Below are 25,287 nucleotides of genomic sequence, written 5' to 3' on the forward strand. Positions count from 1 at the left end.
TGAGGAATCTTATGAAAGAATAATTTGATTTAGAATGTAGAGCAGCCTCATGCAGAAAATATGGTCAGTTAGTGAACTACTAGAGCTATTCAGAAAAAATTCAACTAAGTTAAACTTTAATTTGATTGTTCCATGTATTAGGCCTTACAGAACAATAAGTTTGGGGTGGAGGAACTTGACTGGCCTGCACAGAGTCCTGACCTCAACCAGATAGAACACCTTTGGGATGAATTAGAGCGGAGACTGCAAGCCAGGCCTTCTCGTCCACATCAGCGTCTTACCTCACAAATGCGCTTCTGGAAGAATGGTCAAACATTCCCATAGACACACTCCTAAACCTTGTGGACATCCTTCCCTGAAGAGTTAAAGCTGTTATAGTTGCAAAGGGTGGGCCAACGCAATATTGAACCCTATGGACTAAGACTGGGATGCCATTAAAGTTCATGTGTGTGTGTAAAGGCAGGCGTCCCAATACTTTTGGCTATATAGTGTATGTTTACATCCATGGGGTCAATTCACTAAGAGATAAATACTGCATGACTTTTTGAGTTCTAATAACTCAAAAGTAGTCAATTTATCTTGAAAGTCAATTCACTAAAAAACATTATTTCCCGAATGCATTAAATATTTATGTTTTGTGTTATTTATCACTTAAATTTAACATTACACCCCTTTCACACTGAGGCACTTTCAGGTGGCTTTGCCCTAAAAAACAAGTGCCTGAAAAGCTCACGTAAACCTATTTCCATTAGAATCAATGAATGCTTTCACCCTGGGGTGGTGCGCTGGTGGGGCAGAGAAAATACTCCTGCAAGCAGCATCTTTGGAGCATGCTTGGAGCGCTAAAAAAAAGCGCAGCAAAAGCACCCCTCTCCATTGAAATGAATGGGAAGCTCCTGAAAAGCACACGAAAAAAGAATTTAAAAGCCTCTCAAAAAGGTTCTTTTGAGTCACGTTACAGTCAAAAAAAGCCTTAAAATCACTTGAAAAGCGCCTCAAAAGCACCCAGCGTTTTATGGGCAGTTCTCAAGCGCCTCAGTGTGAAAGGGCTCTTATTGTTGGCGTTGTTTTTATGCAATTTGTTTTTTACATGCTAACACTGCACCAGAGGAAGATAGTTCTGTAAAAATGTGCACACTGAAATATTAGAAACCATGAAAACATTCTAGTATGCCTTCATTCACAGACTGATCTTCCTGAAATGTTACAATTTCTTTTCATTCCTGAGCTCAGGGCATAACACACTGATACATTGTAGACATGTGCGATTAGTTTCGTACGAATTAAAAATTCGTACGAATTTCCGTAAATTTGTACATTCCGGAGGATCCGAAATATGAATTGCTATGCTTCCGAATTTTGTACGAAATACGAAATTTCGTTTGCAAATTTCGGATCCAAATTCCGTTACAACGGAAACGAGAATGTTCGTTAATTACGATTATTCATCATGATGAAGTTAAATAACCCAGGAAGTCAGCACAGCACAGGGATGGTGGGAGCCCCTCATAATGATAAATTCATCATAACGAACATTCGTAATTGTTACGGAAAAGTTAACGAACCTAACGAAAATTCGTATTTCGTACGAATCCAAATTGAACTTCGGACACGAATTACGAAATACGAATTAATTCTAATACGAAATGGAACGCAACGAAACAAATTTATTGACGGCGCACATGTCTAATACATTGTACACTTTTAACTTACTGGCCAGTACAGAGTTCCCCTTATTGTCATTTTGTACTTTGCTAAAATAATGACTAGGCTAGGCTTTAGCAGCATGTGAACTGAGAGCTACCACAAGTACAAGTTGGATTTCGAAGAGGCAGAGGAACTAAAGATCAAATTGCCAACATTCACGGGATCATGGAGAAAGCAAGAGAGTTCCAGAAGAATGTCTTCTTCTGCTTTATTGACTACAGTAAAGCCTTCAATTGTGTGGATCACAACAAGATGTGTCAAATACTGAAAGAAATGGGAATACCAGACCACCTCACCTGTCTTCTGAAAAACCTGTATGCATGTCAAGAAGCAACAGCTAGAACAGGAAATGGAGCAACTGACTCTGCTCTGTCCTCCTCTGTGCTCTCTCCTCCCTCCCCTCCCTGCCTGTCAGCTCCGTGTCCATGCCACTCTGCTCCCCACCCCCCTCCCATCCTGCTGCTCAAATTATGGTTACCATTACACTATTCTCTCTATGTATTAATGTATGAATTAATGTAATGTTTCCTGTGTCTATGCCTTATAAAAATAATGCTGCTATATACCTGTTTCAGGGCGCTGATCGGCGGTCACGTGATCCACCGTGTCTCTCTCCTCTCTCGAATGACAGCTGCAGCGGGCGGGGCCGCCTTTCTCCTCCTCCCCTCCTAGTGGCATCTCCAGCTTTCATATTTAGGGGGGCACATGGGGGACAGGGACAAAAGTAGGGGGCAACTATAAAATGCATATATATATATATTTTTATATATATATATATATATATATATATATATATATAGGAAGGCCAGTATGGTGGCCTGAATTTATGGGAGGAGCCCGGGGGGTATTTAAGTAGCCCGCTCACCTGTGGTGCTTGTCGGTTTCCTGTGCGCGATATACATCACTAGGCCGACTATTCGTATACCAGCGTCCGCAGTTCTTATCGTGCAAGTTCCCGCACTCGCAATTTCTCTGCTCGAGAGTTTCGAAGCCCGCGTTTACCGAGTCGTACGTTCGGACCACGCGTCTGGCTTGGCTGTCGCAGGTAGGGTCCCGTCGGACTTTTGTTTTTACGCATTATAGATATCATGTCACTAAACCGTGATATCAAACTTACGAATCACTCGCAAATTTCACGAACGTACCGCAATGTATATCACTTATACTTTCGTTATGTTACCATTTCGCGTTATCTGAGAAACCACCGCGATGCAGGCGTCGCTTCATTTCAGGCATGTCTAAGTTGTTAAACATGTGTCAGTAGACAGCCATAGCGATTCGCAATCCTTATCGAACCACGTCAGTTCGATACCAATCATTTCTCATTTTTGAACATTTCTAAATACATTTCTAACATTTCAAACCATTTCAAATCATTTCTTTCATTTCAGTCACGTACCGCGCTCCGATTCGAATCTAGTCGCATCTAAAGATGCACCGATTCGCTCCGGTGTGCCCCAGTAGTTACGGCCTCATTTCAGTACATGCTCCAGAGTCACGTCATTATCAGTCGCTTTCGACTCACCGATTCGTACCTCTGTCATGGTTATCATGCCACGTATCACGCTCCGTTACGAATTCAGTCGCATGGAAATGCACCAATTCGTCTCGGCGTGCCCCAGGTATTGGCCACATTTCAGTACATGCTCCAGAGTCCGATTCGCAGTCAGTCGCTATAGCGGCATGATCGATTCGCGCCTCTGTCATGGCAACAAATGTTACACCTGCACTTACCGCGCTCCGGTTCGAATCCAGTCGCATCTTCGATGCACCGATTCGTTACGGCTTGCCCCAGGGCCCAGCCTCATTTCTGGACATGCTCCAGAGTCCGGTTCATTGTCAGTCGTACTTTGCGGCTCAACGATTCGTGCCTCTGTCATGGGAATCATTTCAACTGTCACGAATCACACTTCGATTCGAATCCAGTCGCATCCATGATGCAACGATTCGTCCCGGCGTGCCCCAGGTATTTTCGGCCACATTTCAGTACATGCTCCAGAGTCCGGTCGTTGTCAGTTGCAATCGCGACATGTTCGACTCGTGCCTCTGTCATGGCACGTGCCTCTACCATGACAAATCATTTCATTCATTTCATCATTTCACTCATCTCACTGTCATGTACCGCGCCCCGATTCGAATCCAGTAGCATCCAAGATGCACCGATTCGTCCCGGCACGCCCCAGTTGTCTTGGCCTCATTTCATTCGTACTCCATAGTCCGACTCGTCATTTGTCGCAGTCGAATAAAAAAAAAAAAAAATATATGTGTATATATATATATATATATATATATATATATAAAAAAAAACATGTGCGTATGTATATATATATATACATATATAAATAAAGTAGTATAAATAAAACGCTTGGACCTCAGCCAACACCTGCATCAGAACTTGGTTAGCTATCAGTTGCGACATAACCAATTCGTGCCTTTGCCAGGGCAAACATTTCACGGTTACATACCACACTCCAATTTAAATCCAGTCGCATCCGTGATGCACCAATGTAATCCGGCATGCACCAGCGTTTCTTTTGCCTCATTGCAGTACATGCTCCAGAGTCCGGGTCGCTGTCAGTTGCAGCTGCGGCACGACCGATTCGTGCCTCTGTCATGGCGAAACGTTTTTCATTCATTTCACTCTAAGGCAAACATTTCATTTATTTCGTTGTCACATGCCGCGCCCCGATTCAAGTTCAGGGCATCCGTCAGACATCGATTCATCCTGGCAAGCCCCAGTTGGCGCGGCCTCATTGGCGCAGTCATGGCACACCGATTCGTGCCTCTGTCATGGCACAAACAGTTCACTCATTTATTTAATGCCATGCACCTGTCGCTTAAACATGTTACAATTTACCTTTCAAACCGGGTAGTCAAACCCTCCACCGGTTCTCATCTGTCATTTCCTCTAGGTCAGTCAAAAAAAAAAAAAAAAAAGGGAGGGCCACCCCCCGTCTTCCTTCGAAGCTCAGTCATGGTCCCGATTCATTCGTTGAAACCTTCGCCTCGCTGCTATACCCCCTCATAGTCACAACACATCCAAGTTTAACTTTTTGCAATCGTCGCAAATACGCATCCAAACACAACTTCTTGCATTTCATTGCAAGCACACATCGAAACATAACTTCTTGCTATTGTTGCAAGCACACATCCCATCATGACTTCTTGCAATCGTTGCAAGTACGCATCCAAACAGAACGTCTTGCAATCGTTGCAAGCACACATCCAAGCACAAATTCTCGCAATCATTTCAAACACGCATCCAATCATAAAACTCCTTGCAAACGTTGCAGGCATGCATTCTAGCATAACTTCTTGCAGTCGTTGCGAGTACGCATCCAAGCTTAAACTCTTACAGTCTTCCAAGCACATGCAGCAATACGAACCTTTCACAGTCACTACAAACACATCTCCACCGACAGAAACCCCCTTGCAGTCGTTGCAAGCACACATTCAAGCACGAATCTTACAATTATTACAAGACACGCATCTTAGCACAACTTCTTGCAAACGTTGCAAGCATGCATCCAAGCATAACTTCTTGCAATCATTGCAAGCACGCATCCAGTCACAACTTCTTGCAAAATGTTGCAGGGACACACCCAAGCATAATTTCTTGCAATCATGGCAAGCATGCATCCAAACACAACTTTATAACCGTTGCAGACACGCATCCAAGTATAACTCCTTGCAGCCCGTGCAAGCACATGCAGTAATACGGACTTCCGCAGTCACGGCAAACACATCACCATTGACACAAACTCCCTGGCAATTGTTGCAAACACGTATTTAAGCACAACTCTTGCAATCATTGCAGGGCTCGCATTTTAGCAATCAGTACACATTTCCACTGGCACACAATCAGTCACACATCATTCTTCTGTGGCACTTAATCGGCCACTTGTCTCCAGTGGCATTTCATACGAGCCACTCATCAATTTCTGTGTCATTTCTCGCTTAGGTCAGTTGATTTCAGGTTCCATCCCCGCTCCAGGTATCGTATTGCCACACACAGCTGGCTCCTCATAACATCATCAGGCTATACCTAGCCAACATCCAGCATTTCTTGCCCTCACAGGACCCCAGAGAGTCATCCGTGTTTACGGCTCATACAGTAGGATCCTTTCTACATGGCGTCCAGAAGCATCAGCCCATAGCTAAACGGCAAACGCTTGCCCATCACAACTGCCATCTTCAGGGACATGTCAAAACCTCAGACATTCCCCAGTCTAGCCATACAAGCAGCCATCTACCTGGCCCTCTGTGGTTTTCTACGGCCTAACAAATTCACTTCACTGGCACAGGCAGCCAGGTACTACGTAGACACAACTTGACTCGCTGGTAATACCATTATGTCCTTCAGCTTGTAGTCTCAAAAACTCAATAATCCGGAACCAAGGTCTACAATAACCTCCTCCGAGTTAACGAATACCACGCAGGCCAGCCTCCCCCTTGACAAACTGACCCGTATCAGGTTAGTTCCCCAAGACTTCACCCATACACGGGTGTGTACTAACAAGTAGCTGCAGTCTTTCCTAAGAATGTGGACCTATCAATGTCGGAAGGTCCCGTACTACGTGGATCGGTGTATCAACGATTATACCTTAACTCTAGGGTCTTATCAGCTACGTCGCCCTTGTCACCCCACGTAGCGACAGATGCCACAGCCACCACAGGCATCGCGGCAATTTTTGGCCATTCATCGGTTACAAGTACATGGCCCCCAGAGACACTCCTAAAACCCCGGGTTTACCCGGACTTCCTCCCTCTTCAAGTTACACCCGGTCATGGCAACCGCTTAACTCCAGGGTCTTAACTGGACAGGACAGGCCGTGGCTTTGCCACCGACATCCGATCCGAGGCGAGCCTCTTAATGAAGCCAGGTCCGCATCGCTCTGTGATGTCCTTCCTGCGCACGCTGGTGTAATTATCTTGGCAACACCAGTTTAATGTCCACGGCATGTTCATTCCAGGCTGCCATCTTCTGGGACATGTCTACTATATTAACCAGTACGCTATTGGGCCTTCTCCCCAGTTTGGCCCATACAAGCAGCCATTTACTTGGCCTATCACGGGTTCTGGCGGCCCAGCGAGTTCACCCGCAGCAATCCTGCAGGCCAAGTTCTGTGTAGTTGGCTCGCTGCCAACACCATTTCATCCTCCACCCTGCAGTGTCCAAAACCCAGCAATCAAGCTCCAGGATAGACATCCATATCCATAAAGTAAACAACGTCCGGTGGCCAGTAACCATACTCGACCGCCTACTGTCACTCCTACCGGAACACTCAAACTCTAGTCCCCTATTACCTTTCGGCCAACCCTCGAGTGCCTGCCAGTTCATCAAACAGCTGGGGTTCTTCTACGCTGCACAAACCTCGACCCCAGTCAGCACTCCAGTCACTCTTTAGTATTGGGGCAGCCTTGGCAGCATGTCAGCATGGGTCCCAGACCACGTCATCAAGAGACCTAGCAGGTGAAACTCTGCCTACCTCGCCCGGTACGTCCCCACTCCTTAGGAGGAAACGGCACAAGCATTCACCAAACTTGCTCAAATAAATAAAGCCAGAACTCATAAAACCACACCCCTACCTGAATGTTTTTGCCCCCTTATTCTGGCATACCGACCAGCAGACCAAGGCACACTTTCAGGTCCATTTCATATGGTAAGTCCACACTTCCAGGTCTATTTCCGATGGTAAGTTTTATGTTAACTACAAATGTTATCTATGTCCATATCGGACATAGGGCTCCACCCATAAGTAGGAAGGCCAGTATGGTGGCCTGAATTTATGGGAGGAGCCCGGGGGGTATTTAAGCAGCCCGCTCACCTGTGGTGCTTGTCGGTTTCCTGTGCGCGATACCCACCCTCCCATCCCCATTTCAAGGCATTCATTTTTTTCATTCATTTCATTCATTTCTCTCTACAGAATAATAATTTCTTAAACTAGGGTATGCCCCCTTATTCTGGCATACCGACCAGCAGACCAAGGCACACTTTCAGGTCCATTTCATATGGTAAGTCCACACTTCCAGGTCTATTTCCGATGGTAAGTTTTATGTTAACTACAAATGTTATCTATGTCCATATCGGACATAGGGCTCCACCCATAAATATAGATATAGATATAGATATAGATATATAGATATATAAATATATACTGGGGCCCTTTACTATGACCCCACAACGGCCCTTTCACATGTTCTGCAGTGAGCTCCCTTCCTACTGTATTGGGGTCCCCCAGGGTGGCAGAAAACAAGATATATATGTCACCAGCATACCAAGAAAATATAAGGATCCAAAGCAGTGGGAGAACTATCAGGGTTGCAAAGGTTGTCTTGCCACCGAGCCCTGGTGTTCTGCCACTGTGGGGTTTCCCAGCCTCCTCTTGCTGTCCTGCCCCTGCTTTTGACTGCGCTGGTCTGGCATCTCTTGGAATTTACAGGCTGGTTCTCCTGTCCTAAAGATGGGAGAAATCAGTCTGTTTTTTCAGTAACTGAGAGTCCTGGTGGAGTCCTTCCTGCAACTCGCTCTTCTCCCTGCCAATGAGGGTGCAGGGGAAGGAGCAGATCGGGTGGCCGTGGTTGTGTGAGCGCTCGCATTATGCAGTGTCAGCAAGCAGAGGGAGGGGGGAGGAATCACCCGCAGGAGCTGACTGGGAACTCCCTCCCTCTTAGACATTGATTTTTTGTAAAAAAAAAAAAAATTTTATTGGGGGGGCACATGGTGGGGCACAGCATTATGTGGGGGGGGGGGGGGGGGTCAGGGCCCCCTCTGGCCCCCCCTAGGGATGCCATTGTCCCCTCCTGACTGACCTCAGCGGGGGATCCTCAGCCCCACCCACTGCAGCTGTCGGGCAGAGAGAGGATAGATGCGGCGAATCACGTGAGTGCTGATCTGCGTTCTGAAATGGGTATATAGCAGCATTATTTTTTTAAGGCATAGACACAGGGCACAATTACAGGAATACATAGAGAGCATGGTGTAATTTTAACTTAGTGGGTTAACAGCCCCTTTAATGAAAGTGAAAGAGGAGAGCGCAAAAGCTGGCCTGAAATTGAACATTAAGAAAACTAAGATCATGGTAACCAGTCCCATCACTCCTTGGCAAAAAGAAGGAGAATAAATGGAAAGAGTGACAGATTTTATCTTCCTAGGCTCCAAGATCATGGCAGACAGTGACTGTAGCCATGAAATTATGAAACGCTTGCTTCAAGAGGTTTTTGAATGCAAAGACATCATGCTACCGACAAAGTGGCATATAGTCAAAGCTATGGAATTCCCAGTAGTAACCTATGGATGTGAAAGTTGGACCATAAGGAAGGCTGAACGCCAAAGAATGGATGTTTTTGAACTATGGTGTTGGAGAAGACTCTTGAAAGTCCCTTGGATGGCAAGAAGATAAAACCAGATAATCCTGAAGGTGATCAACCCTGAATATTCATTGGAAGGGCAGATTCTGAAGCTATAACTCGCATACTTTGGCCACCTAATGCGAAGTGAAAACGCATTGGAAAAGAGCCTGATGCTGGGAAACATGGAAGGAAAAAGGAGAAAAGGACGACAGAAAACAAGATGGATAGATAGCATCATCAAAACAATGAACATGAAGTTAAGCAAGCACTGGGAGGCAGTGGAGGACAGAAAAGTCTGGTGCACTATGGTCCATGAGGTCACGAAGAGTCGGACATGACTAAACAACAGCAACAAAATACCGACTGCCTACTGCCAGGAGATAAATAACAAATGTGTGTGTTCTTTAACTTTAACCACTTGTCTACTGGGCACTTTCACCCACTTCCTGCCCAGGCCAATTTTCAGCTTTCAGCACTGTCACACTTTGAATGACAATTGAGCGGTCATGCAACACTGTACCCATATGAATTTGTTATAATTTTTTCACACAAATGGAGCTTTCTTTTGGTGGTATTTAATCACCACTGGGTTTTTAATTTTTTTGCTACATAAACGAAAAAAGAACGAACATTTGGGGGAAAAAAAAATGTTCATAGTTTGTTATAAAATTTTGCAAACAGGTAATTCTTCTCTTTCGCTAACGTGCACTAATGAGTCTGCACTGACGAGGCAGCACTGATGTGCACTGATGAGATGGCACTCATGTGCACTGATGAGGCAGCACTATTGGGCATTGATGAGGAGGCACCGATGAGGCTGCACTGATGGGCACTGATAGGCACTAATAGATGACATTGAAGGGCACTGATAGGTGGCACTGATAGGCTGCACTGATAGGTGGCACTGATTGGCACTGATAGGCGGCACTGATGGGCACTGATAGGCATTAATAGACAACATTGAAGGGCACTGATAGGTGGCACTGATGGGCTGCACTGATAGGTGGCACTGATTGGCACTGATAGGCAGCACTGATGGAAACTGGTGGGCAGCACTGATGAGCACTGATAGGCGACACTGATGAGAAGGCACTGATGGGCACTGATTGGCAGCACTAATGGATATAGATTGGCAGCACTGGTGGGCACTGATTGGCAGCACTGGTGGGCACTGTTGGGACTGCACTGATAGACTGGACACTGATAATTAGTGCTCTGATTATCAGTGTAGATGTCCCTTTCACACAAGCTGGCTATCGGATCTCCTCTCCTCATGCTGTGAGCATGAGGAAAGTAATGCCGATACAGCTGATAAGTTGTAATTGGACACAGCTGATCACATGGTAAAGGCCCACTGTGATTGGCCCTTTACCCTGATCTATGATCAGCTGTGTCCTAAGGACATAGCAATCACAGAGGGTGCCACCCGCGATCACAAGAGGACATCATATGACACCCTCTCAGAACTGTCTGGCCGCACTGTAGCCGTCATTCTGATATAGCGCAGTTGGCAAGTGGTTAAAGAGTTATCTAATTTTTGGGGGTTTTTTTTGCAGTAATTACCTCACATTCAACATTTTATTTAGATGAATTGACTCTCCTGTTATCTCGTGCAATATTTCTGAAAAAACAGTCACATGATATTGATATTGCATGTGGAATCCTTGAATTGACCCCATTGTCCTGGATGACAAGTGCAATTTCAGCCGCATGCAAGCCAAATTTATAGACTTTAACATTTTGTATAGAACGGTTTTTAGATCAACGCAAATCTCTACAGATAAACAATGATTTTGCCTATTGATCAAGATGTGTAACCTAACAATATGCTCTTGCCATGCAGAGGGCAATCTCACAGACATTACTGAGTGCAGTGGAGAACCTGCAGAGTGCCTTACTTATAGGAAAATTTCCCGACAATGAGCCTACAGTACTGGTGGCTCCATCCGCTACCATGTATATAAACAGGTGAGTCCATTAATACCCCCAGTTCATATTTGTACGGCATGATAACTATTTTTGTAGAAGAAATACTCCATTAGAAGTACTCATATATTAATGATAACATTGCACATTTTATCCTGGAGGTCAGCCAGTATGACACTCCTGCATACACCTATTATAATAATTAAGATAACTGGCCCATGTGCACAACTGCCCATAGAGAAGAAATACAAAAACTGCTTTTTTATGGGATTCAGTGACAACTCAGTGGCAATTCAATACTTAAGCCCTTAACTTATTAAATTAAATAATGTAAAGGGGAAATAGAGGGCTATACACAATAATATCTGTATAGATCTCACAACGAACAGCACAATGATACAGAAACCACATCTCCCAGTGTATTGCCCTGTACACACGATCGGATATTGATCGGACATTCCGACAACAAAATCCTAGGATTTTTTCCGACGGATGTTGGCTGAAACTTGTCTTGCATACACACGGTCACACAAAGTTGTCGGAAAATCTGATCGTTCTGAACGCGGTGACGTAAAACACATACATCAGGACTATAAACGGGGCAGTAGCCAATAGCTTTCATCTCTTTATTTATTCTGAGCATGCTTGGCAATTTGTGCGTCGGATTTGTGTACACACGATCAGAATTTCCGACAATGGATTTTGTTGTCGGAAAATTTTATAGCAAGCTCTCAAAATTTCCGACAACAAGGTCCTATCACACATTTTCCGTCGGAAAATCTGACCGTGTGTACAGGGCATAAGAGGTCAATGTATGATTGTTTCTATTGTCCCTTGCACGAGTGCTGAACATTTATACAAGTCAATTTTCTTCTCATTATGTGTAATTTTCTATGAGTGGACTTAGCTTTTCTAACCAAAATCCTTTTTCACTGATATCTGTGTCTATTATTTATTTTATTTTGTTTATTACATGAACTTATATAGTGCTGTCAATTTACGCAGCACTTTACATATGTATTGTACATTCACATTAGACCCTGCCCTCAATCTCCAGTTTTCAGGCAGAAAGAACAGTTTTTATAATATAAAACTGCATTCAGGGCATTGGAGAAACCACTAGGGACAAAAGGGAGGTGAAATAATTTCATACAGTAATGTAATCTGTAAGATTACAGTATACTGTATGTATTGTGTGTGTTTCACTTTTTGAATTTGGCGCCGTTCTCCGACCCGTGCGTCGCAGGGAACGGAGCCCGGCTCCGTGATGAATGGAGCGGAGGACGAGCCGCTCACAATGTGGGGAGACATCGCAGAATCCAGGGGACAAGGTAAGTAAGCTCTTCCTGGATCCTGTGATGCGATCCGAGTCTGGCTCGGGGTTACCGCTTTTGGTTCTGAAATTCCACCCCGAGCCAGACTCGGGAATACCGCCAGGTAGGTTAACCTACCAACATGTCTTTGGAGTGTGGGAGGAAACCAGAGTACCCAGGAGAAACCCACTCAGGCACAGGGAGAACATGCAAACTCCATGCAGGTAGTGTCATGGTTGGGATTTGAAACTGCACTTGCAAAGTGCACTGTTCATTTGCCTTTAGTAGATCAACCACATCGAAACCTTCCATAAGTGTAATATATATATTTATATATATATGTACAGTGAGGGTAAAAAGTATCTGATCCCCTGCTGATTTTGTACGTTTGCCCACTGACAAAGAAATTATGAGTCTATAATTTTAGGTTTATTTTAACAGTGAGAGACAGAATAACAACAAAAATATCCAGAAAAATGCATTTCAAAAAAAGTTATAAATTGATTTGCATTTTAATAAGTGAAATAAGCATTTGATCCCCTATCAATCAGCAAGATTTCTGGCTCCCAGGGGTCTTCTATACAGGTAACGAGCTGAGATTAGGAGCACTCTCCTAAAAGGAGTGCTCCTAATCTGAGCTTGTGACATGTATAAAGGACACCTGTCCACAGAAGCAATCAATCAATCAGATTTCAATCTCTCCAGCATGGCTAAGACCAAAGAGCTGTCCAAGGATGTCAGGGACAAAATTGTAGACCTACACAAGGCTGGAATGGGCTACAAGACCGTCGCCAACAGCTTGGTGAGAGGGTGACAATAGTTGGTGTGGTTATTTGCAAATGGAAGAAACACAAAATAACTGTCAATCTCCCTCGGTCTGGGGCTCCATGCAAGATCTCACCTCGTGGAGTTTCAATGATCATGAGAACGGTGAGGAATCAGCCCAGAACTACACGGGAGAATCTTGTCAATGATCTTAAGGCAGCTGGGACCATAGTCACCAAGAAAACAATTGGTAACACACTACCCATGAAGGATTGAAATCCTGCAGCGCCCGCAAGGCCCCCTGCTCAAGAAAGCACATGTACAGGCCCGTCTGAAGTTTGCTAATGAAGATCTGAATGATTCAGAGGAGAACTGGGTGAAAGTCAACTCAATTCGTCGTGTTTGGAGGAGGAGACATGCTGCCTATGACCCCAAGAACACCATCCCCACCGTCAAACATGGAGGTGGAAACATTATTCTTTGGGCGTTTTTTTCTGCTAAGGGGACAGGACAACTTCACCACATCAAGCGGACGATGGATGGGGCCACATGTACCATAAAATCTTGGGTGAGAACCTCCTTCCCTCAGCCAGGGCATTGCAAATGGGTTGTGGATAAGTATTCCAGCATGACAATGACCCAAAACACACGACCAAAGCAACAAAAGAGTGGCTCTAGAAGAAGCACATTAAGGTCCTGGAGTGGCCTAGCCAGTCTCCAGACCTTTATCCCATAGAAAATATGTGGAGGGAGCTGGAGGTTTGAGTTACCAAGCATCAGCCTTGAAACTTTAATGACTTGGAGAGGATCTGCAAAGAGGAGTGGGGCAAAATCCTTCCTGAGATGTGTGCAAACCTGGTGGCCAACTACTACGTCTGACCTCTGTGATTGCCAACAAGGGTTTTGCCACCAAGTACTAAGTTGCGAAGGGATCAAATACTTACAGGTGATACTCGAAAAATTAGAATATCGTGCAAAAGTTCATTTATTTCACTAATGAAACTTAAAAGGTGAAACTAATATATAAGATGGACTTATTACATGCAAAGCAAGATAGTTCAAGCCGTGATTTGTCATAATTGTGATGATTATGGCTCATGAAAACTCCAAATCCACAATCTCAGAAAATTTGAATATTGTGAAAAGGTGCAATATTGTAGGCTCAAAGTGTCCCACTCTAATCAGCTAATTAAGCCATAACACCGGCAAAGGGTTCCTGAGCCTTTAAATTGTATCTCAGTCTGGTTCAGTAGGAATCACAGTCATGGGAAAGACTGCTGACCTGACAGTTGTGCAGAAAACCATGATCGACACCCTCCATAAGGAGGGAAAGCCTCAAAAGGTAATTGCAAAAGAAGTTGAATGTTCCCAAAGTGCTGTATTAAATCACATTAATAGAAGGTTATGTGGAAGGGAAAAGTGTGGAAGAAAAAGGTGCACAAGCAGCAGGGATGACCGCAGCCTGGATAGGATTGTCAGGAAAAGGCCATTCAAAATTGTTGGGGACTTTCACAAGGAGTGGACTGAGGCTGGAGTGCATCAAGAGCCACCACACACAGACGGATCCTGGACATGGGCTTCAAATGTCATATTCCTCTTGTCAAGCCACTCCTGAACAACAAACAAGAAGCGTCTTACCTGGGCTAAAGAAGAACAGACCTCGTCTGTTGCTCAATGGTACAAAGTCCTCTTTTCTGATGAGAGCAAATTTTGCATCTCATTTGGAAACCAAGGACCCAGAGTATGGAGGAAGAATGGAGAGGCACAAACTGCAAGATGCTTGAAGTCCAGTGTGAAGTTTCCACAGTCTGTCTTGATTTGGGGAGCCATGTCATCTACTGGTTTTGGTCCACTGTGCTTCATTAAGTCCAGGGTCAACGCAGCTGTCTACCAGGAGATTTTGGAGCACTTCATGCTTCCTTCCGCAGACGAGCTTTATGGGGATGCTGACTTCATTTTCCAGCAGTACGTGGCACCTGCCCACACTGCCAAAAGCACCAACACCTGGTTCAATGACCATGGGATTACTGTGCTTGATCAGAAGCAAACTCGCCTGACCTGAACCCCATAGAGAATCTATGGGGCATTGTCAAGAGAAAGATGAGAGACATGAGACCGAACAATGCAGAAGAGCTGAAAGCCGCTATTGAAGCATCCTGGTCTTCCATAACACCTCAGAAGCGCCAGAGGCTGATAGCTTCCAAGCCACGCCGCATTGAGGCAGTAATTGCTGCAAAAGGGGCCCAAAGTACTGAGTACATATGCATGCTTATACTTTTCAGAGGTCCGATATTGTTCTATGTACAATCCTGGTTTTATTGAGTGCATGCAATATTCTAATTTTCTGAGTTTGTGGATTTGGGGTTTTCATGAGCTGTAAGCCATAATCATCACAATTATGACAAATCACGGCTTGAACTATCTTGCTTTGCATGTAATGAGTCTATCTCATATATTAGTTTCACCTTTTAAGTTGCATTAGTGAAATAAATGAACTTTTGCACGATATTCTAATTTTTCGAGTATCACCTGTATTTCACCCATTAAAATGCACATCAATTTATAACTTTTTTAAATGCATTTTTCTGTATTTTTTTGTTGCAATTCTGTCTCTCACTGGTAAAATAAACCTACCATTAAAATTATAAACTGATCATTTCTTTGTCAGTGGGCAAATATACAATATCAGCAGGGGATCAAATACTCAGGATCTCGTCACGGTATCTCTGCATTCAAAATGCCATCAATAAAATGCACCTGTGTTCATTGTCCATAGTAGGGATGAGCTTCGTGTTCGAGTCGAACCCATGTTCGACTCGAACATCGGCTGTTCGATCGTTCGCCGAATTGCGAACGATATGGGCCGTTCGCGCCAAATTCGTGTGGCGCGTCACGGCCCATAATTCACTGCGGCATCGCAGTGCATTGCTTGCTGATGATTGGCCAAGCATGCACTATGACCCGCATGCTTGGCCAATCACAGCGCCGCCTTAACAGAGAGCCATAATTGGCCAAAGCCAAGGAGGCTTTGGCCAATTATGGCTCAGGGGATTTAGTACACGCCCCACACTATATAAGGCCGCCTGCACGGCGGCCCTGTGCAGTGTGTTCCGGTGTGCTTAGAGAGAGAGAGAGACAGTGTCATTTCATTTGAGTTAGCTAGATTAGGCAGGACAGTCAGTCAGTTAGCTGCACTTAAAGTGTATTGTGTATATATATGCATCCCAGGTGTTGCATATATATATATATATACACTGTATTCAGTTTAGCTAGATCCGTTCCTGTTATCTTCTAGACTATTTACATTTAGTGCAGTGCGTCCTGCTCACAGTGTTCAGCTAGATCCGTTCCTGTTATATTCCTACTGACAGGCAGGCTTGTCTTGTTACAGTATTTTGAAGAAAATTACTGGTGTTCTTTTGATCCTATTAGTGCCACAGTCAGGCAGCTAGACTATTTACATTTAGTGCAGTGCGTCCTGCTCACAGTGTTCAGCTAGATCCGTTCCTGTTATATTCCTACTGACAGGCAGGCTTGTCTTGTTACAGTATTTTGAAGAAAATTACTGGTGTTCTTTTGATCCTATTAGTGCCACAGTCAGGCAGCTAGACTATTTACAGTTAGTGCAGTGCGTCCTGCCCACAGTGTTCTGCTAAACCTACAAGTAAGTGGGGTGCGTCCTGCTCACAGTGTTCAGCTAAACCTACAAGTTAGTGGGATGCGTCCACCTCACAGTGTTCAGCTAAACCTACAAGCTAGTGTGGTGCGTCCTGCTCACAGTGTTCAGCTAGATCCGTTTCTGTTATCTTCTTACTGACAGGCAGGCTTGTCTTGTTACAGTAAATACAGCTACCTGAAGAAAATTGCTGGTGTTCTTTTGATCCTATTAGTACCACAGTCAGGCAGCTAGACTATTTACAGTTAGTGCAGTGCGTCCTGCTCACAGTGTTCTGCTAAACCTACAAGTTAGTGGGGTGCGTGCTGCTCACAGTGTTCAGCAAAACCTACAAGTTAGTGGGGTGCGTCCACCTCACAGTGTTCAGCTAAACCTACAAGCTAGTGGGGTGCGTCCTGCTCACAGTGTTCAGCTAGATCCGTTCCTGTTATCTTCTTACTGACAGGCAGGCTTGTCTTGTTACAGTATTTTAAAGAAAATTACTGATGTTCTTTTGATCCTATTAGTACCACAGTCAGGCAGCTAGACTATTTACAGTTAGTGCAGTGCGTCCTGCTCACAGTGTTCTGCTAAACCTACAAGCTAGTGGGGTGCGTCCTGCTCACAGTGTTCAGCTAGATCCATTTCTGTTATCTTCTTACTGACAGGCAGGCTTGTCTTGTTACAGTAAATACAGCTACCTGAAGAAAATTGCTGGTGTTCTTTTGATCCTATTAGTACCACAGTCAGACAGCTAGACTATTTACAGTTAGTGCAGTGCGTCCTGCTCACAGTGTTCTGCTAAACCTACAAGTTAGTGGGGTGCGTCCTGCTCACAGTGTTCAGCTAAACCTACAAGTTAGTGGGGTGCGTCCACCTCACAGTGTTCAGCTAAACCTACAAGCTAGTGTGGTGCGTCCTGCTCACAGTGTTCAGCTAGATCCGTTTCTGTTATCTTCTTACTGACAGGCAGGCTTGTCTTGTTACAGTAAATACAGCTACCTGAAGAAAATTGCTGGTGTTCTTTTGATCCTATTAGTACCACAGTCAGGCAGCTAGACTATTTACAGTTAGTGCAGTGCGTCCTGCTCACAGTGTTCTGCTAAACCTACAAGTTAGTGGGGTGCGTGCTGCTCACAGTGTTCAGCAAAACCTACAAGTTAGTGGGGTGCGTCCACCTCACAGTGTTCAGCTAAACCTACAAGCTAGTGGGGTGCGTCCTGCTCACAGTGTTCAGCTAGATCCGTTCCTGTTATCTTCTTACTGACAGGCAGGCTTGTCTTGTTACAGTATTTTAAATAAAATTGCTGGTGTTCTTTTGATCCTATTAGTACCACAGTCAGGCAGCTAGACTATTTACAGTTAGTGCAGTGTGTCTTGCTCACAGTGTTCTGCTAAACCTACAAGTTAGTGGGGTGCGTCCACCTCACAGTGTTCAGCTAAAGCTACCTGTAGAAGGTTGGTGGTGTTCTCATACTACAGGCAGGCAGTTGATTTTGCTAGCTGCAGTATCAGTACATATATATATATATATATATATATATATATCCCAGCTTAGTGCAGCTACAGGCCATTAGTATGTCTGGAAGGCCAAGAAGGAGAGGCAGACAGTCACAAGCCAATAAGAGAGGGCAAGCAGGCTCTGTGTCTAGTGCTGGTCGTGGAGACGGTGCATCCTCATCAGCACGTGGCCATGGGACACGCTTGGCCTTTTTTTCGGCAGCTGGCCATGTTGAGCTGCAACATGCGGAAGACTTGGTCGAGTGGATGACCAAGCCGTCCTCATCCTCCTCATCCTCTCTCACCCATGCCCAGGGTACTTTGTCTGGCAAAGCAGCGGCCTCTTCCCTCGGCTCAATGTCATCAGTGACTCCTTCCCTAGCCCCACCATGTCCTCCTGAGGAGTCCCTCGAACTGTTTGACCACAGTGTTGGGTACATGCTCCAGGAGGATGCCCAGCGTTTGGAAGGCTCTGATGATGATACTGAGCTCGATGAAGGCAGTAACACGAGCACGGACAGAGGGGGTGCCCAAGAAGGACAGCAATCTGGCAGTCATGCTCCCCCTGCTGCAGCATACTGCCAGGTTTGCTCCAGTGATGAGGAGGGAGGGGATGATGAGGTCACTGACTCAACGTGGGTGCCTGATAGGAGAGAAGAGGAGGAGGAGGAGGAGGAGGCGGCACATCACCAACGAGGCAGGATGCCCTCCAGGGGCCAGCCTAAGGGCAGCACATTGACTGCATCACACCCCAAAGCTCCACATGTGCAGGGCGCTGCAGTCTCTGCGCGTTATTCAAAAAGTTCTTTGGTGTGGGCCTTTTTTGAGACGAGTGCATCAGATCGCACCGCTGCTATTTGCAACATATGTCTCAAGCGTATCTCGCGTGGCCAAAACATCTCCCGCTTGGGTACCACATGCTTGACCAGACATATGTTGACCTGCCATGCAGTTCGTTGGCAAGCGTATCTAAAAGACCCACACCAAAGAACAAAGAGGACCTCTGCTTGCTCCTCATCAGCTGAGATTTCCAACCCCACTAGACCTTCAGTCCTCTCTGAGACCTGCACTGAGAGGAATGAAGGTGGAGAATTAGGTGTGTCACAGCCACGTACTTGTGGGCAATCTGATTTTGGTACACCGACGTCAGATTGTACCAGGCAAATTTCCCTGCCCCAGCTGCTGCACCGCCGAAAGAAGTTTGCTCCCAGCCATCCACATGCCCAGCGGTTGAATGCTAGCTTGGCAAAATTGCTAGCACTTCAACTGCTGCCTTTTCAGTTGGTAGACTCTGCCCCCTTCCGTGAGTTTGTGGAATGTGCAGTTCCTCAGTGGCAGGTACCCAAACGCCACTTTTTCTCACGGAAGGCGATTCCGGCTCTCTACCAGCATGTGGAAGGCAATGTCCATGCCTCGCTGGACAGGGCGGTCAGCGGTAAGGTGCATATTACCGCTGACTCATGGTCCAGCAGGCATGGACAGGGACGTTACCTAAGTTTCACGGCGCATTGGGTGACTCTGCTGGCAGCTGGGAAGGATGCAGGACAAGGTGCAGTAGTGTTGGAGGTTGTTCCGCCACCACGCCTCCAAAATGCTAATGATTGTGACACACCTCTCTCCTCCACCCCCTCCTCTTCTTCTTCCTCCATGGCCTCTTCCTCGGAACCAGCGGTGCTCCGTAGTCGTTCAAGGGGCTACGCAAGTACGCAGGCCAAAAGATGCCATGCGGTGCTTGAGCTGGTGTGCTTGGGGGACAGGAGCCACACTGGGGCAGAGGTTCTGTCAGCTCTGCAGGGCAGGTTCAGAGGTGGTTGACGCCACGCCAACTTAAGGCAGGAATGGTGGTTTGCGACAATGGCACCAACCTCCTCTCTGCCCTCCGACAGGGACAAATGACCCATGTGCCCTGTTTGGCTCACGTCCTTAACTTGGTGGTGCAGCAGTTCTTGGGCAGGTACCCGGGCTTACAGGATGTCCTGAGGCAGGCCAGGAAAGTCTGTGTGCATTTCCGCCGGTCATATAATGCCAGTGCTCGGCTGACGGACGTCCAAAAGGAGTTTAACCTGCCCAAGAACCGCCTAATCTGTGACATGCCCACCAGGTGGAACTCAACGTTGGCCATGCTGCAGCGGCTGCACATGCAGCAGAGGGCCATCAATGAGTACCTGTGCGACTATGGCACCAGGACAGGGTCAGGGGAGCTTGTTTTTTTTTCCCCACGCCAGTGGGCCATGATCAGGGATGCATGCACTGTCCTGTCACCATTTGAGGAGGCCACGAGGATGGTGAGCAGTGACAGTGCATGCATCAGTGACACTGTCCCCCTTGTCCACCTGTTGGAGCACACGCTGCGTGGAATAATGGACAGGGCACTTGAGGCAGAACAGAGGCAGGAAGAGGAGGACTTCCTTAGCTCTCAAGGCCCCCTTTATCCAGACAGTGTTCCTGCGTGCCCGCCGATCACACAGGAAGAGGACGAGGAGGAAGAGGAGGAGGAGGAGGAAGATTGTGTCAGTATGGAGGTGGAGCCTGGCACTCAGCATCAGCAGCAGTCTTTAAGGGATCAGTCCCAAGAAACACATGGACTTGTACGTGGCTGGGAGGAGGTGGCTGCGGACCATGTTGTCCTTAGTGACCCAGAGGACTCCGGACCGAATGCCTCAGCAAACCTACGCTGCATGGCCTCCCTGATCCTGCAAAGCCTGCGTAAGGATCCTCGTATTCGTGGTATCAAGGAGAAGGACCAATACTGGCTGGCAACCCTCCTTGATCCACGTTACAAGGGTAAGGTTGCGGACCTTATCTTGCCATCGCAGAGGGAGCAGAGGATGAAACATCTTCAGGAGGCCTTGCAGAAAGGTCTGTGCAACGCGTTCCCAGAGACTGGGAGGTTACAAACTCCTGTTTCTGGACAACGTGTTGCTGAGGCTTCGGTCAGTCAAAGAAGGAGCGGTGGAGAAGGTGGCCGTCTGACCGATGCGTTCAGACAATTTTTTGGTCCGCAGCCCCAAGGTATGATTGGTTCCAGCAACCATCGCCAGCGTCTGTTTTACATGGTGCAGGAATACCTAGGGGCAAGATCAGACTTGGACACCTTTCCCACTGAAAATCCTCTGGGTTACTGGGTCTTGAGGATGGATCACTGGCCAGAGCTTGCACAGTATGCAATTGAGCTACTGGCCTGTCCTGCATCCAGCGTTCTTTCGGAACGCACATTCAGTGCTGCTGGAGGCGTGGTAACCGATCACAGGGTGCGTCTGTCTACTGACTCGGTCGATCGACTGACCTTCATAAAAATGAATGAGTCTTGGATCACCACCAGCTACCAAGCACCTGATGCTGATGTAACCGAATAATTTTTTTTGAAATCTCAGATCCCTTCAAAGACTGCCTATGCTGATGCTGAGTGACTATTCCTGAGTAATTATCCTCTTCCTCCTCAATCATCACGCTGATAGCTTGTAAGAGCATTTTTGGTTCTGGGCGCCACCACCAGTGCCTAAGGCACAATTTTTCAGCCCCTGTTTAACAGGGGCGTGTAATTACGATTTTTGATGTAATACTTTGCAGCAGGGCTCGTTCCTGCATTCCAACTAGAGTGTCTGTGAAGGGTTGCAGTGTTGTGGCACCAGCACCAGTGCCTAAGGCCCAATTTTTCAGCCCTTGTTTAACAGGGGCGTGTAATTACAATTTTTGATGCAATACTTTGCAGCAGGGCTCGTTCCTGCATTCCAAATAGAGTGTCTGTGAGGGGTTGCAGTGTTGTGGCACCAGCACCAGTGCCTAAGGCCTAATTTTTCAGCTCCTGTTCAACAGGGGCATGTAATTACAATTCTTGATCTAATATTTCACAGCAGAGCCCTGTGAGGGCTTACAGTGTTGTGGCCACAGCAACACCTAAGGCCCAAATTTCTGCTGAGTATATAGGGCAGGACCCTACTTTCAAACAACTAACTTACAAACGACTCCTACTTGCAAACGGAAGGAGACAACAGGAAGTGAGAATAAATCTACCCCTAGGAAGGGAAATTCTCTCCTGTAAGAGTTAATATGGGAAAAACATTTCTCCTTTCCACTGATGCTTTCCAATCCATTGGGACAAAAAGTGAGGTGAAATCTTCTGAAGAGGAGGAAAGACAGCAAAACAAATGTCACAGGGGTGATAACCCTTCCCTATGTTTTCCAAAAAGCTTAAAAAAGATTTTTTGGCTGGAGCTAAACACGTTAAAAATGTACCCGTTCAAAATTACAAAGAGATTCTACTTAACAACAAACCTACAGCCTGTATACTGCTGTTCAGAGTATATAGGGCCTGGTGGCCCCACACCTTTCCTTATTTTAATTTGGGTGCGGGGTTCCCCTTAATATCCATACAAGACCCAAAGGGCCTGGTAATGGACTGGGTGGTACCCATGCCGTTTGTCTCACTGATTTTCATCCATATTGCCAGGAGTCAGGACCCGACATTACATTAAACCCGCAAGCAGTTTTAAATGAGATTTTTTCCTTTAAAAATGACATTTGGTGCAGGGACTGTTCTAAACACGGGAAACACACGTCACTTTACAGGCATACTATAGACACCCCTCAGGTACGATATTTAAAGGAATATTTAACTTTTTTTTTTTTTACTTTAAGCATCATTAAAATCACTGCTCCCGAAAAAACGGCCGTTTTTAAAAGTTTTTTTTGCATTGATACATGTCCCCTGGGGTAGGACCCGGGTCCCCAAACCCTTTTTAGGACAATACCATGCAAATTAGCCTTTAAAATGAGCACTTTTGATTTCGAACGTTCGAGTCCCATAGACGTCAATGGGGTTCTAACGTTCGTGCGAACTTTCGGTCCGTTCGCAGGTTCTGGTGCGAACCGAACCGGGGGGTGTTCGGCTCATCCCTAGTCCATAGCATACGCCTGCCTATACCATAACCCCACCGACACCATGGGCCACTCGATCCACAACATTGACATCAGCAAATCGCTCATCCACACAACGCCATACACGCTGTCTGCCATCTGCCCTGTACAGTGAAAAACGGGATTCATCTGTGAAGAGAACACCTCTCCAAAGTGCCAGACACCATCCAATGTGAGCAAGTCGGTTACAATGACGAACTGCAGTCAGGTCAAGACCCCGGTGAGGATGACCAGCATGCAGATGAGCTTCCCTGAGATGGTTTCTGACAGTTTGTGCAGAATTATCTTGGCAAAGGAGAAGTGCTCACTAACACAAAAGTGTTGCATTTATAATATATATTACTGTGCAAAAGTTTTAGGCAGGTGTGAAAAAATGGTGTAAATTACGAATATTTTCAGAAATAGAAATGTTAGTATTTTTATTAAAATCCAAATCAAACCAATATTTAGTATGACCACCCTTTGTAGGTTGTTCCTAACATCTTGGAGAACTATAGCATGCAGATACCGCCGCACACTGTATTCACCTCCAATGTAAGATTAATGGAAAACTGGCTTCAGTTCAGCCCATCGGGCAAGCCCCTCTGACATGTTTCACCCACTCTGCACTCTATGATTAGATGTATCTCTGGAGTTGTGCCTTAACATTGATATTTTATCTACAACCTTTGTGTGGCAGGCTACAGTCAGACCAGGTGGGAAGTGCCTCTGTGAATGTCCACAATGTCAACACAGCAGCATTTAAACTCCCCTCCATCACATCTATGAATGTTCCCCTAGACAGAGATGAAGCGTTGGATCTTCGGGCAAGTATAAAGTCATTTATATAGCTACACAATTGATAAACAGTAGTATAAAAATAAGCAGTATCAACACTGAAATATTAAAATACTAAAACAGCGCTAAATGAAATTACATAAAACATGCAAAAAATTCCTTTGCAATATCACAGTATGTGGTCTTCTCCACAAAGAACAGTCTATAGGCAGTAGATGGTAAAGCAGACAAAGCAAAACGAATTTGATTGTAGTATGTGGGTAGTCAAAACGTGCACCTATCACCATTAATGTGAGCAGATTCCACCTTGTGCAGCACACTCCCCGCAGGGTGTCAAACTCACCAGAGTCACAAAATAAATCAGCGTTTATGGTAGAATACACAGCCTCTCAAATTCTAAGTACACATCACCAACAAGGTCCACCAGTACAGGGGCTCCAGAGTTATGTCATAAAAATACAAGAAAGTCGGCACATAGCGTAATCTCGTTTATTTCAGACAAAAACCCCCCATATAAAAGCAGACCCCTTAGTAAACTGCGTACATCAAAGGTTAAAATCACAAGCAAAGGAAAATTAGTGGCACAGAGGGCAGAGGACCGTACTCAGCCGTCCAGGATACATCCAGCACCTTCTTGCAGATAGTTGTGGATACTTCCGGGTCGGCAATGCAGGGCGGTGGAACGCACAGTTCACTAACAGGATGTCATGGTGGTCACGCCCTGACCAGTTTCGTCATTGTGGACTTTTACAGAGGGCGTCCTAATTTTCCTTTGCTTGTGATTTAAACTTTTGATGTACGCAGTTTACTAAGGGGTATGCTTTTATATGGGGGGTTTTTGTCTGAAATAAACGAGATTACGCTATGTGCCGACTTTCTTGTATTTTTATGACATAACTCTGGAGCCCCTGTACTGGTGGATCTTGTTGGTGATGTGGACTCAGAATTTGAGAGGCTGTGTATTCTACCATAAACGCTGATTTATTTTGTGACTCTGGTGAGTTTGACCCCCTGCGGGGAGTGTGCTGCACAAGATGGAATCCGCTCACATTTATGGTGATAGGTGCACTTTTTGACTACCCACATACTACAATCAAATTCGTTTTGCTTTGTCTGCTTTACCATCTACTGCCTATAGACTGTTCTTTGTGTGGAAGACCACATACTGTGATATTGCAAAGGATTTGTTTGTGTGTGGGTGTTTTAAATCAATAAACAGTATTATGCTATGCCAGTGCCCCTTTGTTCTTGCATGGTGCATTTTGTGAATTACCCCATGAAAAATTGATCTAATCCGGGGGATAGGAGCCAGTTTCAAGTTTCAGATGATTACAGGCTCCAGCACCTGTTATATTTGTAATGCGCTTGGAGGAT

At 45.7% G+C, this 25,287-nt stretch overlaps 1 protein-coding gene across 1 annotated transcript in view; it reads left to right on the forward strand.

Annotated features, from left to right (window-relative positions):
- The window catches only part of LOC141111747 (polycystin-1-like protein 2), a 160,168-nt gene that overhangs the window by 52,015 nt on the left and 82,866 nt on the right, over positions 1-25,287 (forward strand). The window contains exons 19-20 of the mRNA XM_073603883.1: positions 10,904-11,028; positions 23,816-23,942. Coding sequence (XP_073459984.1) covers positions 10,904-11,028; positions 23,816-23,942 — 252 coding nt within the window. The remainder of the gene's footprint in view (positions 1-10,903; positions 11,029-23,815; positions 23,943-25,287) is intronic.

Source organism: Aquarana catesbeiana, linkage group LG11 (genome assembly GCF_042186555.1).
Source record: "Aquarana catesbeiana isolate 2022-GZ linkage group LG11, ASM4218655v1, whole genome shotgun sequence".
Classification (NCBI taxonomy): domain Eukaryota; kingdom Metazoa; phylum Chordata; class Amphibia; order Anura; family Ranidae; genus Aquarana; species Aquarana catesbeiana.